At 52.0% G+C, this 16,188-nt stretch overlaps 1 protein-coding gene across 9 annotated transcripts; it reads right to left on the reverse strand.

Moving 5' to 3' along the window:
- DPH7 (diphthamide biosynthesis 7) lies at nt 1–14,554 on the reverse strand. Of its 9 annotated transcripts, none has more exons than XM_033859208.2 (9): nt 14,241–14,554; nt 13,359–13,492; nt 12,727–12,814; nt 11,198–11,292; nt 10,645–10,844; nt 6,748–6,817; nt 6,578–6,643; nt 6,173–6,345; nt 1–897 (listed from the first exon to the last, which is right to left on the reverse strand). In XM_033859208.2, exons 2-9 carry the CDS (start codon nt 13,364–13,366, stop codon nt 446–448), a joined length of 1,152 nt encoding a protein of 383 aa, XP_033715099.1. In that variant the 5' UTR covers nt 13,367–13,492; nt 14,241–14,554; the 3' UTR covers nt 1–445. The 9 variants fall into 9 exon arrangements, with proteins under 9 accessions (XP_033715099.1, XP_073663026.1, XP_033715097.1 ...); XM_073806925.1 differs by having other exon boundaries at nt 10,645–10,817; nt 11,198–11,289; nt 14,241–14,249; XM_033859206.2 differs by having other exon boundaries at nt 11,198–11,289; nt 14,241–14,249.
- Nucleotides 14,555–16,188: the final 1,634 nt, after the last annotated feature.

Raw genomic sequence — 16,188 nt, forward strand, 5'->3', positions numbered from 1 at the left:
TTGTGGTGCCATGACATGAGCTTTTTTAATGTTCATATAAAACTACTTCTGGTGTTTTCAAGTAGCTTAAGAAAACAAAGCCACTCCTTTTAGTTAATACAAACAGTTGCTTAAATAAGTATGAAGAACTGAAAGTCAGAAACACAGGAAACTGACAAGACAGAGCTGGGAACCATGCCCCACCCACACCCTGCCCCCTGCTGCCACAGAATCACCATTTTGAAGGGCCCCAGCAGATAAGGCTTATTTAAGAGGCCAACAGCTTTTCTGACTGCCTACCTGGAGATTCCATGAGATGCACTGAGCCCTATACAGAAAACCTGCATGCAGCCAGAATGTCAGTGAGATGGTCTGAGGATACTTCATTCTCAGAAAAGGTAGACATACTCTTGGTTTTATTGGTGGAAATGGTCTTTACGATGTCAAACCAAGTAACTTCCCTAGCTCAGCTGTTCTCCCACTTCCAGAGGTGAAGAACATGATCATAAAAGGAGCAAGTAGCTAGAAGGCTGGCGTCAGAGGTGGCTGCCTCCAGGTACTGGTCACAGTCACAGATCTCGACCCCCGAGGCATGCAGCCGGCCGCCGCTCTTCTCCTCTGCAAAGGGCTGGAGAGGACTCTGCAGCTTGCCTCCACTCTGGTGTTTGGTACCACCCTCTCCATCAGCATCAGCTAGACGCTCAAAACAGGGTGCTGGCGACTGGGCCGCAACTTTGAGGGTAGAGACGGGGTCTGCTGTTTTGGCTCCTGGGTCGCTGCCAGGAGAGGACCCCAAGCAGAATGACGGATGGGTCTGCGGCAAGCGGCGGAAGTAGAGCCAGGACCAGTCGACTCCATACACCAGCGAGCTGGGCAAGGTGTAGGACAGAGTGACTGGGCACACTTCCTGATTCTCCTCTGGAGGGAGACAGGAGGACATGGGGAACTTACCCGGGGTTGATCTCATCATCCCCACCCGATGGCCCTACCCACCCTCGAAGCGAGACGCTGTGCCAAGAGCAACCACTGTGTGTCACGCAGAGGACTATCAAGACGTGGACAGACAAGCAGAGAAGCACAGACCATCATCCTGCAGGGAATGCACTCTGTGTTCCTGAGAGAGGAGTCAGCCTGCACTACAGAGCTAACCCTAACGTGTACCCTAACCCTAACCCATACCCTAACCCTAACTCATGCCCTAACCCTAACCCATAACCTATCCTGTACCCTAACCCTAACCCTAACCCTACAGAGCTAACCCGTACCCTAACCCTACAGAGCTAACCCTAACGTGTACCCTAACCCTAACCCATACCCTAACCCTAACCCTAACCCTACAGAGCTAACCCGAACCCGAACCTGAACCCTTAGGACTCGGCAGAAGCTTCTCGTTAAGACTTAAAAGCAAAGGACAAGCGAGTGAGCCAAACGGAGGGAAAGGGGTGTATGAGAAGAAATAAAGGGAACCGTAAGTGTGAAGCACAGAGGTGGAAAGACCCTGGCGTGTGTGAGGAACCACACATGAGTGGACGTGGCTGAGGTGTCATCAGGAACTGGCGACACGTCAGAAGGGTCCCGTGATGCAGAGCTCAGCGTGCTGCATTAGAGAGTTTGGACTTGAGCTTGGAAAGGGAGTAACTCACTGAAGAGCTGAAGCGTGAGCAGCTTTCCTTATGGTGAGTTGCTATGGCAACTCTGAAGACAGAGGGCAGGACGGGCAAAGGCCCGGCCTTATTCTGGACAGAACATGGCTGAGAAAGTGTGAAAGTAATATGCGACCAGAAAAAGAAATGATGAGGTGTCACCAAACCTGAGATGGTCAAGGGTCCAGGGCAAGGCCGAGGCTGGCAAGAGCAGCCTCAGAAAACTAGTGGCCAGTGAGCTGGGGATGCGGGCTTAGAAAACTGTCACCAGCCGGAAGGCCCAGTGGCCGGCCATTCAGTCTTCACTTAGCCTGGATGCCACTGCCACCTCCCAAGTGCAGGGATCAGTGCCACTGCACTCTGAATTGTGATCGGAATCTGAATCACGACTAGAATAAGCAGTGATGCGGAAAGCCTGCAGCTGGCATCAAGAAACACACCAATGATACAACCAGGGCCCTGGAGATCCTCCTCCGTAACCCAGGGCTTTGCCTGAGCAGAGGCGGCTCCAGAGAGGAGCTGGACACCAAGCTTACCCTAGAGCGGAGGAGCTGGACACCAAGCTTACCCTGAGAGCAGAGAGGCGCCCTGGCACCAGCACCGAAGGAAGCTCCCAGGAGACCTCCCGCTCCATGGTGTGCACGCTGGGGTACCGGGAGGCGAGGGTCACTGGGACAATTAAGGCGCACTGTAGCCGTACATCCAACCAGTGGCAGCACCCGCTCGTGGCCCAGGTGGACACAGCAGCCTTCCTACCACACAGTAATACCACACAGCAACAGCACATCCACTACTCAGGTGCATGTGTAGCATGAACTGAACAACCATGCTGGGCAACAAGAAGTCGAAAAGTACTATAAAGTAGAAACAGTACAAGCAACACTCTGATCGCAGCGCAATAAAACAAACTTAATAATGTGGTCAAAATACGAAAAATTGCTTCCACCTACAAATTTGAGAAACTTCTACTAAACCGCACTTGGGTAAAAGGGGAAATACAAACTCAAGTCATAGAATTTCTTCATAAAAATGAAAGTGAAATTACTACATATCAGAACCTAACAATGTGCTTAAATCAGAGAAAAGTTCAGACACAAAAACACTCAATACAAAGCAATAAAGATAAGTGAATTGTATTCCCAACTCAAAATGCTAGAAAAAGAATACAGGAGGCACAAGGAGAGAAACAACAAAGATAAAAGGAGGGGTTGATGAGGTGGAGAACAGAAACCACCGGACTATAATAAAAAAGTAAAACCCTGCTTCTTTAAAAGAAGTAAAATATACATGCTAGTAACTAACCTAATTAAGGAAAAAGACATAAAAAATATTGTATACTTGCATAAGTATACAAAGTAAAACATGGCAAAGGGGAAATAACTATTAGAGAAGAAATTTTTTTTTTTTAAATCCAAGTAACTTTACACATCTTTGGGCAAATAAATTTCAAAATGTAGATGAAATGAATAGCTGCCTGGGAAAATACAGTTGAAAACTGACCCCAGGCCTTCCCTGGTGGGCCAGTGCTTAAGACTTCACACTTCCACTGCAGGGGGCGGGGAAGATCCCGCATGCCGCCTGGCATGGCCCAAAAAAAAAGAAGAAAGAAAAAAGAAAACAAAATTGACCCCAGTAGAGACATATAGCATAAACAACCAACTTCCATAGAAAAATATAGAGAAAGTTAACACAGAACCATCATTCAAAAATATATCAGGCCCAGACAGTCTCACAGGAGATTTTTTTTTTTACCAAATCTTGAATGAAAAGATAATCCAAATGGCATATAAATTGTTCAAGAGAAAATGAAGAAAAATTTTCACACTTTTGGTTTTGATTCTCACATGAACCAAACATAATGCTGCTAAATAGCACAGAAGAAAGTCTGTGTCTCCTTTGAACGTTAATGCAAGTCCCCAGTAAGGTGCCGCCAGAGCCCAGTACCGCGCTGGAAAAACAACACACCTTCCAAAGACACACAGATGGCCGAAAGGCACGTGGAAGGACGCTCAACATAACCAATCATCAGAGAAATGCCAATAAAAACCCCAATGAGATATAACCTCACACCTGTCGGAATGGCCATCATCAAAAGACCACAAATAACAAATGTCAGTGAGGATGTGGAGAAAAGGGAACCCTCCTACACTGTCGGTGGGAGTGTGAACTGGTGCAGCCACTGTGGAAAACGGTATGGAGGTCCCTCAGGAAATAAAATAAAACTAACTACTGTATGACCTGGCAATGCCACTGCTGGGTACCCATCTGAAGAAAATGAAAAAATTCGCAAAGATACATGCACCCCAATGCTCACAGCAGCATTATTTACAACTGCCAAGATATGGAAGCAACCTAAGAGTCCATCAACAAATGAATGGATAAAGAAGATGTGATGTATATATACAGCTGAATATTACTCAGCCATAAAAAAGAATGAAATTTTGCCATCTGCAACATGGATGGACCTGAAGGGTATTATGCTTAGTGAAATAGGTCAAAGAAAGACAAATACTATATGATATCACTTATATGTAGAATCTAAACTATAAAACAACTAGTGAATATAACAAAAAAGAAACAGATGTAGAGAACAAACTAGTGGTTACCAGTAAGGGGAGGGAGGGGGGAGGGGCAAGATAGAGGTAGGGGATTTAAAGGTACAAACTATTATGTATAAAATAAATACACTACAAGGATATATTGTACAGGGACTTCCCTGGCAGTCCAGTGGGTAAGGACTCTGTGCTTCCACTGCAGGGGGCATGGGTTCGATCCCTGGTTGAGGAACTAAGATCCCACATGCTGTGGCCAAAAAAACAAAACAAAAACAAGAAAAGGATATATTGTACAGCACAGGGAATATAATCAATATTTTATAATAACTATAAACAGAATATAACCTTTAAAAACTGTTAACCAGTATATTGTATACATAAAACAAAATACTGTAAATCAACTATACCTCAGAAAAAGTTTCTGACAACTAAAATAAAACAAAACCATAAGCAAGTGGGATTTGCTCCAGGAATATATTCCATATTAGGAAATCCATAAACAAAATTTACCATATTAATATATCTAAGGAGAAAAATAATACAGTTCAATAGATGTTATAAAAGCATTTAACAAAAAAGTCAACAATTCCTGATTTAAAAAAACACTCACGAAAACAGGACTGATGAATACTAAGCACACACATTAGCCCTTATATATCATCAAACCAAATGGCAACCAGCAGGGACCCTACCAAGGTCAGGAATAGGGCTTCCCTGGTGGCGCAGTGGTTGGGAATCCGTCTGCCAGTGCAGGGGACCCGGCTTCGAGCCCTGGTCCGGGAAGATCCCACATGCCGCGGAGCAGCTAAGCCCATGCGCCACAACTACTGAGCCTGCGCTCTTGAGCCCATGCACCACAACTACTGAGCCCATGCACCCTAGGGCCCATGTGCCACAAATACTGAGCCCGCGTGCTGCAACTACTGAAGCCTGCATGCCTAGAGCCTGTGCTCCGCAACAAGAGAAGCCACTGCAATGAGAAGCCCGCGCACTGCAACGAAGGGTAGCCCCCGCTCGCCGCAACTAGAGAAAGGCCGCACGCAGCAACAAATGCAGCCAAAAAAAAAAAATTGAAAAAAAACAAAAACAAGCAAGCAAAAAAAGCAACTGATGGGATGCAGTGAAAGCAGAGCCTAGAGGGCAACTGATCACTGTAAATCCTATGCTTAGAAAGAAGCAAGTTTGCAACTTGTTTTACAGCGAGAACTGTCAGAGCACATTCATGTGATAAACAGAAATGACGCAGTAGACGGAGGACTGAAGATTCAGAAGACGAAGCCCTTGAGAACAGCCAGTACAGGGGACACTGACCTTGGAACCATGATGGGAGGCGCCTATAATCCCTTGTTTGTACAGAGGAGGGGGACGGGAGATCACGAGGGATGCGTGAGGCGGGGAGCGCAGGGGGTGGGGGTTTAAGAAAAGAAAACGTGGAACAGCCCTGACAGTGAAGAATCACTGGCTACAGAAAGGTCAAGGTTTGCCTGACAAGGGACCCACGGTAGCATAAACTTGCGGTGAGATCACGCTGCATGGCTGTTTCCCTCAGCCACGTTCTGTGGCTCAGGCATAAGCAGACTGGGGTTACCAGTGCTAGATGCTGCCCAGAGGGTACGAGGAAGCAGCAAGGGGAAGAGTTTAACGATGTTTGGAACACAAGGCCGTGGAGCCTACGCTGTCCGCAAGCAGGAAGACTTGGCAGAACGTGGGACAAGGATGGTTAGGAAAGCGACCAGTGGTTAACACCTCTGGTGGAGAGGTCCCAATAGGGCCAGCAGACTGCTGAATGCAGAAGGTACCAAAACAATTGAGATGGTCAGGGAAGAACCACGGTTAGAGAGCAGCACGCTTGAAACCGAGATTCTGAAGTCGGCAGACTTACAAATCATGGCAAGGCCTACGGGGAGACCCTGGGAACGCGTGGAGGCTGCAGAAGAGCTTGGTGCAGCAAAAGCAGGCAGGAAACTGGGAGCCCCGCCCCAGGCCCCCACTCACCTATGGCCTTTTGGCAGCTGAAGATCGTGAAGCCACCGTGCATACACGCTGCCAGGAGCAGGTGCGAGTGGAAAGGGTGCCACTTGAGCCTCCACACCCCGCCCTGCACGGGCATGTCCGCCAACGGCTCCTTCATGCTCCGAGTGTCCCAGAGAAGAACGTGCTCGTCGTAGCTGAAACCCATCGACCGCAGAGAGCGTGCAGGAGAGCAAGGCCCCGGGGCAGCAGGGGTCACCTCCCGGAAGACCCGGCCCACTTCCCCTCCAGGACTCGGTTCCCTTCCCAAACCCCGACGCCCGCGCTCTGGGTGGAGAGTTGGCCCAGTCGAGCATCACAGTGGCCAACAGCAGGGAAGGAAGCGACGGTGCAGGAGGAACCCATGCGCACGGACCCTAGGGGGCTCACCTTCCCGTGGCCAAGATGTTCTCGCGATGGGGGCTGCTCTGGATGCTGCACACGCCCGTGGAGTGTCTGAGAGCGAAGGGTGAGCCTGAGCAGAAGCCCGGCAGCGCTGCTCCGCCCGCGGGCAGGGAGGGCTGCCCCCCACACCGAGCACCGGCCCCCCGGTGACGTACCTCCTGCTTGTGAACACGGATGTGCCAGGGGTCCTGGTGTCCCAGCCTTTCAGAAGGCCATCGTCCCCACCTGCATGGAAACAGAAAGAGCCACTGATGAGGACGGGCACTGATGGCCATTTCTCAGGGACTGGGTTTATGTCTGTGAGGAAATTCCCACGGGTGGCTTTTCTCGGGTTTCAGGCTGCCACAGGCAGGGGAGCCCCAGAAACAGTCACCCCTGTGCTGTAACCGTGTCTTCAGACACCTGCAGGGAAAGACAGAGGCTACACCCGTAGGAAAAGGCAGACCTATGGGGGCAGAATGACCAGGTCACACAAGACTCAACCCTTCGGGCTCCTGATGCCAGGAACCAGAGTGGCCCCGTCGAAGTGCTCCGAACAGACCTGTGTGCAGGAGGCATCAGACAGGGAGGCTCTGTAAGGTTCTGGAACCTTTGACACACCGCCATGTGTTTTAAAGAGAAATGCCCTTTGTAACCTTACAGTAAAAGAGCCCTGTGCTTGTTTGGGGGAAACTGAAAGGAGGGAGCTGGTGCCCTGCATCAACAATAGAATGTCATGGTATCTCGAGGGAAAAGGGGAGAAACACTGAAGAGGAAGACCTACAGAGAGGACAAAAAGGAGCAAAAGAACAACCACGTCTGCCTGAAACTCCATCCGTCCATCATCTACCACCCACCCACCCACCCACCCATCCACCCATCCATCCACCATCCATCCACCACCCACCCACCCATCCACCATCCATCCACCACCCACCCACCCATCCACCACCCACCCACCACCCACCCACCCACCTATCCACCACCCACCCATCCACCATCCATCCACCACCCACCCACCCACCTATCCACCACCCACCCACCCATCCACCACCCATCCTCCATCCACCCACCCATCCTCCATCCACCCACCCATCCACCATCCATTCACCTATCCATCCACCACCCATCCACCATCCATCCATCCAGCCATCCATCTACCACACACCCACCCACCCATCCACCACCCATCCACCATCCACCCACCACCCATCCACCATCCACCACCCATCCATCCACCCATTCATCCACCACCCATCTACCCACCCACAGGTACTTACTGAGCACACTACAAATCCCTGTATCAGACAAAACGGATGTGGGATGAACATGATCTATGACAAGGTGGGTCAGCAGAGTCAGTCCATCCAGGCACTGAGCCTGTGTGTGAGCCTCAGATACAAGCTACCATTGTGTGGCAAACCTGTGAGGAGAACCTGTGTGGCTTCTTTACACAGCGGCCTCTCCTCTTTCTCTCACACTCCACATTTGCTCCACCAGGAAATCCTATTGATCGACCTTCACACCAAGCAGTCTTCCCACTTCTCCTCCTCTCCACTGCTCCCACCTTAGCCTGAGTCATTCTCATACCTCACCTGCATGGCAGGTCTCCAGCCTAGAACCTCACCCCCTTGCAATCTATACTCAACATATTAGCTGAAGGGGTCCTCTTAAATTTTTTTTTAATTTATTTTTAAAATTTATTTATCATTATTATTATTTTTTGGCTGCGTTGGGTCTTCGTTGCTGTGTGCAGGCTTTCTCTAGTTGCGGCGAGCAGGGGCTACTCTTCATTGCGGTGCGCGGGCTTCTCATTGTGGTGGCCTCTCTTGTTGCGGAGCAGGGGCTCTAGGTGCACGGGCTCAGTAGTTATGGCTCACGGGCTTAGCTGTTCCGCGGCATGTGGAATCTTCCCGGACCAGGGCTCGAACCCATGTCCCCTGCATCGGCAGGCAGATTCTTAACCAGGGAAGTCCCAGATCCTCTTAAATTTTAAAATGTAAGTCGGAAAATGTCATTCCTCTGTTCAATATCCTACAATGGCTTCATTCTACTCCGAGCAAAAGCCCAAGGCCCCCCTGCGGCCTGCAAGGCCCCGTGCCCTGTCTCTGTGACTCCTGACCTTGCCTTCTCTAACCTACTGCTCACTCATGTCATTCTGGCCATACTGGCCACTCGCTACTCTGAACACACCAGTCTCTATAATGCGACAATCTGCACCTGCTTGCAGCACCTGATGCCCTCAGCCTGTCCTAGCTTTCTTCTTCCCAAAGCCCTTGTCACCTGCAGTGCATAGTACGCCTAGCATTCACTGTCCATCTCCCCACAAGCGACGGAAGTGCGATGAAAGCAGGGACTGTTGTCCCTTGCTCACGGATGCCTCCTGAACCCCTAGGACAGTGCTTGGCACGTAGTAGGTGCTCAGTAGATGCTTGTTGGATGAATGAATTGGTGTTGAATTATTGAATCACTGTCCTACTACACCCTTGCTCTGAATTAGCTAAGCCTCAAGATAGAAGAACTAATCTACAAATGAGAGCTCAAAAAATTAAATCTTTATCGTTCTCCCTGAGTCTGTTCAAGGATGTGACAACAAAAACCCCAGAAAGGATCCTCTCTCAGGCGAAAAGAAGCATTAAACACAAAATCATAATCAGGATGAGCGGGACTTCCCTGGCAGCCCAGTGGTTAAGAATCTACGCTTCCAATGCAGCGGGCTCAGGTTCGATCCCCGGTCAGGGAATTAAGATCCCGTAGGCTGCACAGCGTGGCCTAAAAAATTAATCAATTGATTGATTAATTTTTGAAAAGAAGAAGAGAAAACCAACAAGACACAGACTCAGAGGAGCAGTGAGCGGACAGAGATGTGTGATTTGGGTGAGCAGACCTTGTCCTGGGCCGGGACATTAGGCAGGCACAGGTATGTGACAGGGCAACACAGGGAGTATGGGGCTCAGCTGGAGACCCGCGGAGTAGGCGCTGGGAGCATCCCTGCACAGGCGCTGCAGTGCTGGCAAGACAATGCAGAAAAGCTCAGGAAACAAGGTCTGGTTAAACACAGGGTTTGTGGAAGAGACACAGTAACTGAAGTCAGGAGAGCAGCAGTGCGGAGCGAGAGGGAGACCCACACAGAGGTCAGAGGACGTGAACCCTTTGTGCGGAGGGAAAGGAGCCCACAAAGCAGAAGGAAGAGAAGCCAGAGAAAGAAGGGGAGAGTCCAGATGGCATGGCGTTGATGACCCAGGGAAAAGAATGTGCGGGGAGCGAGGGGTCGGGCACGTGAACACCGCTGAGAGGCCAAGACGAGGCTGACGTGCTCCCTGGACTGGGCACCACAGCTGTCCCTCAGGGCCTCAGCAGGAGCTTCTGGGGGCCCAGTGAGATTGTGCAGCATCCTGACAGGCCAGCAGAACAGCCCTGCAGCCCTGGCCTCCCCGTCTCGCCCTGGAGCTCAGAACACTACCAGCAACTGGACGCAGAAAGGGATACGGGTGCAGATGGTTTCTTGCCTCTGCAAATTCAGCAGCTCCTCTTCTGTCTTCTCTCAGAGACCCATGCCCTCCCCTGCCGTGAGCGTGAAAGGAGCTGACCTGAACGACCTCGTTCCCACGTCAGCATCCCGCTGCATACACACCACTCTCAGTACCAGGAAGTCAACCCTCTCTCTCTCACGCTTCCCTTTCCCTAGGAAGATAAACTACTCCAAAAGGGAACAGACAAGCCTGAAATGCATGACGAGTCACTACCGGACCCAAAGTACCAGGTGGAGAGCAAGGAGTTCCGACTGGATTTCCGAGTGTGAGAAGAAGCATCCAACACTCAGAGCGAGGGCGGGGGCGGCGGCTCCCAGGGGGCGGCTCCAACACGGGGGCCACCAAGACCCTGCAGTGCCTGCAGCAAACTGCACGTCACTCTCCGAGGAGCAGCTAAGTGAGCACCAACTACAGCTTTTGCCCCAGAAAACAGACTCTCCAAAAAGGTCCTTGAGATCCCAACGTGGCCAGAATCACGCCCTTGGCCCGTGCCTCCTCAGCAAATCTCCAGAGAGGGGCGCCCAGCGGAGGAGTACCGACCTGAATACACGACTTCCGTCTGCCAGTAATCGAAAGCAGCAACCCAGGCCTCCAAGTGATGGGCCTGCCACGTGCCCACAGCCTGCATTCCCGGCCCTGCCTGGTGCGCCTGCAGGAGATGGAGCTGCCCACTGGAGTCGCTGCCAACGATCTTCAAGGGCTGGTCACTGGCCCTGGACACAGGGAAGCAGTGGGGAAATCTGGCTGAAATACATCCACTGACCCAAACTCATCGCCTCTTCTGGCTCCCAACCAGTGACGCTTTATGGCCCCAAGACCTGTCACAGAGAGGCTCTCCAGGACCTGGTACGGGGACACACTTCTTAAGAGGCTTGCCTGGGCAGAGACCGAAGCTGCCAGTAGCCTGTCAAAAGAAACCAGGGTCAGCTTCCCCTGATGAAAACACTCTTTTTAGGTGAGGACTGGCAGTGATTCTCCCAGGCTTGGGGAGCCGCAGTCAAGGCTAGCACAAGGCGGCTTTCCTTCTCTCTTGCGTGAAAATACGAAGGGACCCTCAGAGGAAAGACTCAGGCCCGTCACCGCTGGCCCTCACCTTCCGGCTTTCCCAGTGGACCAGTCCAAGGACAAGGCCAGACACTGCTTTTCCAGGGCAAAGTGGGAGAACGGCTGTAGTGTGTGAGAGTTCTGCTGGAGAGAAAAGAACGCCATCAGAGAGGAACAGCCCCGGAACCCTGAGGAGACTATTCTCCTGGCTTGGGTATGCCATGCTTCCCTCATCTACTCGGTGAACAACGTGTGTCAGTCACTCACAGCAGAACCTGAGGACAGGGACTTCCCTGGTGGCACAGTGGTTAAGAATCCACCTGCCAATGCAAGGGACACAGGTTCGAGCCCTGGTCCGGGAAGATCCCACATGCCGTGGAGCAACTAAGCCCGTGCGCCACAACTACTGAGCCTGCGCACCTAAAGCCCTCGCTCTGCAATAAAGACAAGCCACCACAACGAGAAGCGTGCTCGCAGCAACGAAGACCCAACGCAGCCAAAAAATAAATCAAAAAAAAAAAAAAAGAACCTGAGGACACTGCAGACGGCCCAGGCCCTCCAGAAGCGCTCACACCTGAAGGAGGACTTTCCCACACATGTGACCCCAGGGGAAGCAGGTCTCTGCTTCTCAGACCCGTCGCTGTCCAAGCCCTCCTGGAGACTACTGCAGGCTCCAGGGAGCACTGCTGGTGCGGGTTCCCCACTGCCCAGGCCTCCAGGGACAGAGCTAAGGAGAACTTCCCTCTGATTCTCTTTCAGAAGCCACAGCTTGCCATTAAAATGCTGTTTCTCTTTTCTGAGGTCTAAGTTTTACTATCTAAGCAACCTAGACAGCGCTCAACTCCATCAACAGGGTTCCAGCAGCTGTATCCTCTCTTGGGTTTACCTGTTCCTGCCTCCAGCTCTGGTTCTAGATATCCTCCTCAGATATTTCTTCCCTCTCTCCTAAGACAGGGCTGCTGCTCTCAGCTGGCCTGAAGCAAGGACCTTGCTGTACAAGCCCTCAGGTGCTGTGAATCCAAGGCCAGCTGGACCTCTGCTCCAGTCCCACTTGCAGCACCTACATTAGAGTGGGTCCCCCCACAGACAGGGCACGGTCTGTGGGCTGTTTCCTTCAACCCACTATATGCCTTCCCTGTCCCCTCCCTCCCCCAACACGTGGTCATTTTACAAATGCACGGTACAGGATCACTGTCAGATGCCTGGGAAAATACGTGTAGGAATCACGTGCTCCCCTAATTATCAATGAGAAACACCACTTTTACCCAGTAAACGCGCTGCTCTTCTTAGCCCCAGCATCATCAACCCAGGATGCTGGCCCAGGCTTTCCTTACAGGACTTTCAGGTCCACTGACAGCCCCTCTGCTGATGACACACAAGGTGTCCTCCCCTTGGAGTTAGATACAGAACCCAGTAACTCAAAATAGACCGTGTGCTACCTTGGAATGTTTTATGGTAAAGTTCACCGTTGAACAGAAACTACCCTAGAAAAATGTTTGCATCAGCACAGCCTCCCTCCCAAACTCCCTCCATCCAGGTTCCTTCCACCCTCCACTAAGCCTGGCCCCAGTCACTGACCTCGGATCGCACCAGGCGGAGTAGCTCTATGGACCCAGAAGCGTCTGCCACTCCCAAGAGCGCATGGCCGGCCACCGCGATGTGGCACCTGAGGAGATAACGCACGTGCGGGTCACAACACAGGATGTGCTGGAGTACAGGGGAACACTATGCGCCCCAGTAACTCACTGTTTACATTGCAGCTCCAGGGAATTCCCTGGCGGTCCAGTGGTTAGAACTCTGCGCTTTCACTGCCGAGGGCCCAGGTTCGATCCCTGTTCGGGGAACTAAGATCCCACAAGCCGCGCAGCACGGCCATAAATAAATAAGTGTACTTATTTCAGCTCCAAAACCAGGTTGGAGCCTACAGTTCTGTTCCAACAAGATCACTCAGCTTAGGAAGCAGAAAACTAGCCTCACTTCCCAGACTGACAGTACCTGTAGGGCTTGGAAACTGAAAAAGGAAACGAGCCCCAAGTCTACAGCATCCTCCAAGTGCCAACAGGCAGGCAGGCAGCACAGTAAAGAAATGAACCCAAACTTCAGACACTTCCCCGTCCTGTTGCATGCTGTCAGGCATCAGGCTCCTCTGACCAAACAATTAGGTACTCATGACAAATTCCAAGCAAGGGGAACGGTTATCAAAGTTGTACCATTTCATGTCCAGGATCGCCGAAGTATCTCTTCTTTGCACCTCAACCAGGGGGCAAGGAGAGCTGTCCTCATTGAAACTATACAGGTAGAGACGACCCAAACGAATTTGAGGCTCATCAACATCCAGTCCACTCTACAAAAAATGCAAATGTGTTCTCTGATTACCTTAATAAATACTGAGGAACCCAAGGGAGGGAAAAGGGACTGAGGGAAAGAAGAGGTTTGCCAAGACTCCGGACCTCTGCCTGGAAGCAGCACCGATGATTTTCTGAGCTGGAGAAACGTCTCTTCTCTTGTACATGATTAGTGAGTAGGTGGATAAACCCTGCTGGACCCAGGATGGGATGCTCCTTCTAAATGGGCCAATAGGCAGGAGCTACAGTTAGGGTCCCCACAGGACACAGTTTGCCTGGGAGAGTCCTGGCTTAGGCCTGTTGCTCCAGTGCCACTGTTCACGCTTAAAACTATCCTGGTTTGGATCTGCATAGCTAGATGCCTTCAATAGATTACGTACAGCTCCTATGAAATCCCATTTTCTCTTTGCTCTAGACTTCATCCATAACCTTGACGACGCCTGCAGAGAGACGACATCCCGCTTTCAGGATGCCCTGTCTATAACCTACATTCTGGCCACAAGGCCAAGGTCGCATCCACACCTCCTGAACGACTCCACACAAGACTTTTCCCTTTCAGCCTCCCCTGCAGCAGATCACAGAGATCTCAAAGCCTGTGGTCGGCTCTGCCTCTCAAGACACTTTTCTCGCCCTTCTTGAGAGAGGAGTTCGAGTCTGGGGCTTTAGGTGCTCGGGAAATGCCACCTGAGATCGCAGACCTGCAAACCCACGGTGAAGACCTCCCTAGGCCACGATGGCCCCGCGCACCTTGCTCTCCGGGTCGGCGGGCTGGTCCTCCGGCTTCCGCAGCTGGTAGGTGCCGCACGCCAGCAAGTGCCTGCAGCCCTCCAGCGGGCACCACTCCACCGAGTCCACGGTGTGCTCCGTGTCCACCGCCTGCAACAGCCGGACGCGACTGCCGGCCGCCCAGCATTCGGATAAGGACGCGGCGGCGACCGGGGTGGCGGACAGCGGGCGGCGGAGAAGTGAGGAAGCCAGGCTGACAGCAGGGTCCCCTAGCCCGCGTCGCCAAGAAGGTGCACAGCCCAAGGGGCGGTACTTCTCCCACTTCCGCCGTCGTCCCTATGACTCCTTCCGGGGAGGGACTTCCGGCCCCCGTGGACGCCAGCGTGAGGCAGAGATCTCACGCCCCCTGCCGGCCGGCGGGCCTCGACAGAGCCCAGCTCGCCTGCCGTGGCGGCGAGACGCGGGCCTGGGAGGGGACAGCCGAGCGTCCAGCACAGAGTCACGGGCGAGCTGAGCTCTGAAGGGGGAGCAGAGGAGAGCGCGGCATGGAGGTGGGGTGTGCAAAGGGCTTGGGCGTCCAGGGAGCAGAGTCCAGGGTCTGACCCAAAAGGGCTGGGCCTGGGCTGCCCTCCCTCTCCCTGGTCATGTCCACCCCCAAGGAGCTGCCCATAGGGCAGTAAGTGCGGCGCACCGGTGGGCGCACATGTGCCTGACTGGACAGCAGAGAAAGGAGACAGGGTCGACCACAGGGCCCCGAGCACGGGTGGTGGACAGGAAGGTGGACAGAAGGCATGGAGAAGAGCCAGCGTCTAAGCCCCAGCGGCAGGGGTCTGTGCGCCAGTTCGATTTAGATGAAGGGGAGGACACCCAGCACAGCCACGATCTGATTTGGTAAACCAGGTATGTGCCGACAGCATTCAATAAAGTCAGTGAACTCTACAGAACACGTTTGGGGAAGGCAAGTGTCTGATATTGTTATGGATTGAATTGTGTCCGCAAAAAAGATAGGTTGAAGTCTTATCTCCGGTACCACAGAATGTGACCTTTGGAAACAGGGTCTTTAGTAACAGAAGTAATCCAGTTAAAATGAGGTCATTAGGATGGCCCTAATCCACTATGACTGGCATCCTTAGGAAGGGGAGGTGTGGTCTGTTAGACACCAACGGAAGACGAGACAATGTAAAGACTGGTAGGTCTCTATGAGGCAAGGACCGCCTGAGGCTGCCGGAAGCTGGGAGAGCCTGGAACAAACCTTCCCTAGAGCCTTCAGAGGGAGCATGGCCCTGCCCACACCTTGATTTGAGAATTCTGGCTTCTAGGACCTAGACCATACATTGTTTTCAGCCACCAGCTTGAGATAATTTGTTATGGCAGCTCCAGCAAATGGGACAAGACAAATCCACATGGCTACCTGGGTAGTTAGCCTGTGGTTTTTAAAGTGGATTCTATCACTAGAAATACAGATACCAGTCAGCAGCTCAGATGGCAGCTGAAGCAGAGAAGCAGAAAAGTTGGTCAGGAAGCCACAGGACAGCCTGAAATGGCTGAGCCACACATCTTGATTTGATCTGGTACAAAAGGCAGTCAGGCCAAGCAGCCCCCTACACCTCGCTCCAAACAGGTAAGAAACATGGCCCACGTTTTAACCATGAATGAATGCTGAACTTTCAGACGCTCTCCGATGTGTGCCTACAAAAATTAAGAGGTTCGGGGCCTTTAGAAGAGAAAAGAAACCAGGGGCTGGGTATCAAATAAAGAACAAGGGAAGCAAAGGGGAATAAAAACACTGTGTGGACCCTGGGGCAGCTTCACGAGGGCATCCACTCCAGGAGACTTGATATGAGCAAACCCTAGGCCCCCATGGCCACCACCCTCTTAGCTCCAGCCCAGACTCAAAGAGTCTCTAACAAGTAGGACAAGACACAGCACCATCAGGAGGGGACAGCCAACTAAACTACAGCACCAGCTC

The sequence above is a fragment of the Tursiops truncatus genome, chromosome 6, assembly GCF_011762595.2.
Source record: "Tursiops truncatus isolate mTurTru1 chromosome 6, mTurTru1.mat.Y, whole genome shotgun sequence".
Taxonomy (NCBI): Eukaryota; Metazoa; Chordata; class Mammalia; order Artiodactyla; family Delphinidae; genus Tursiops; species Tursiops truncatus.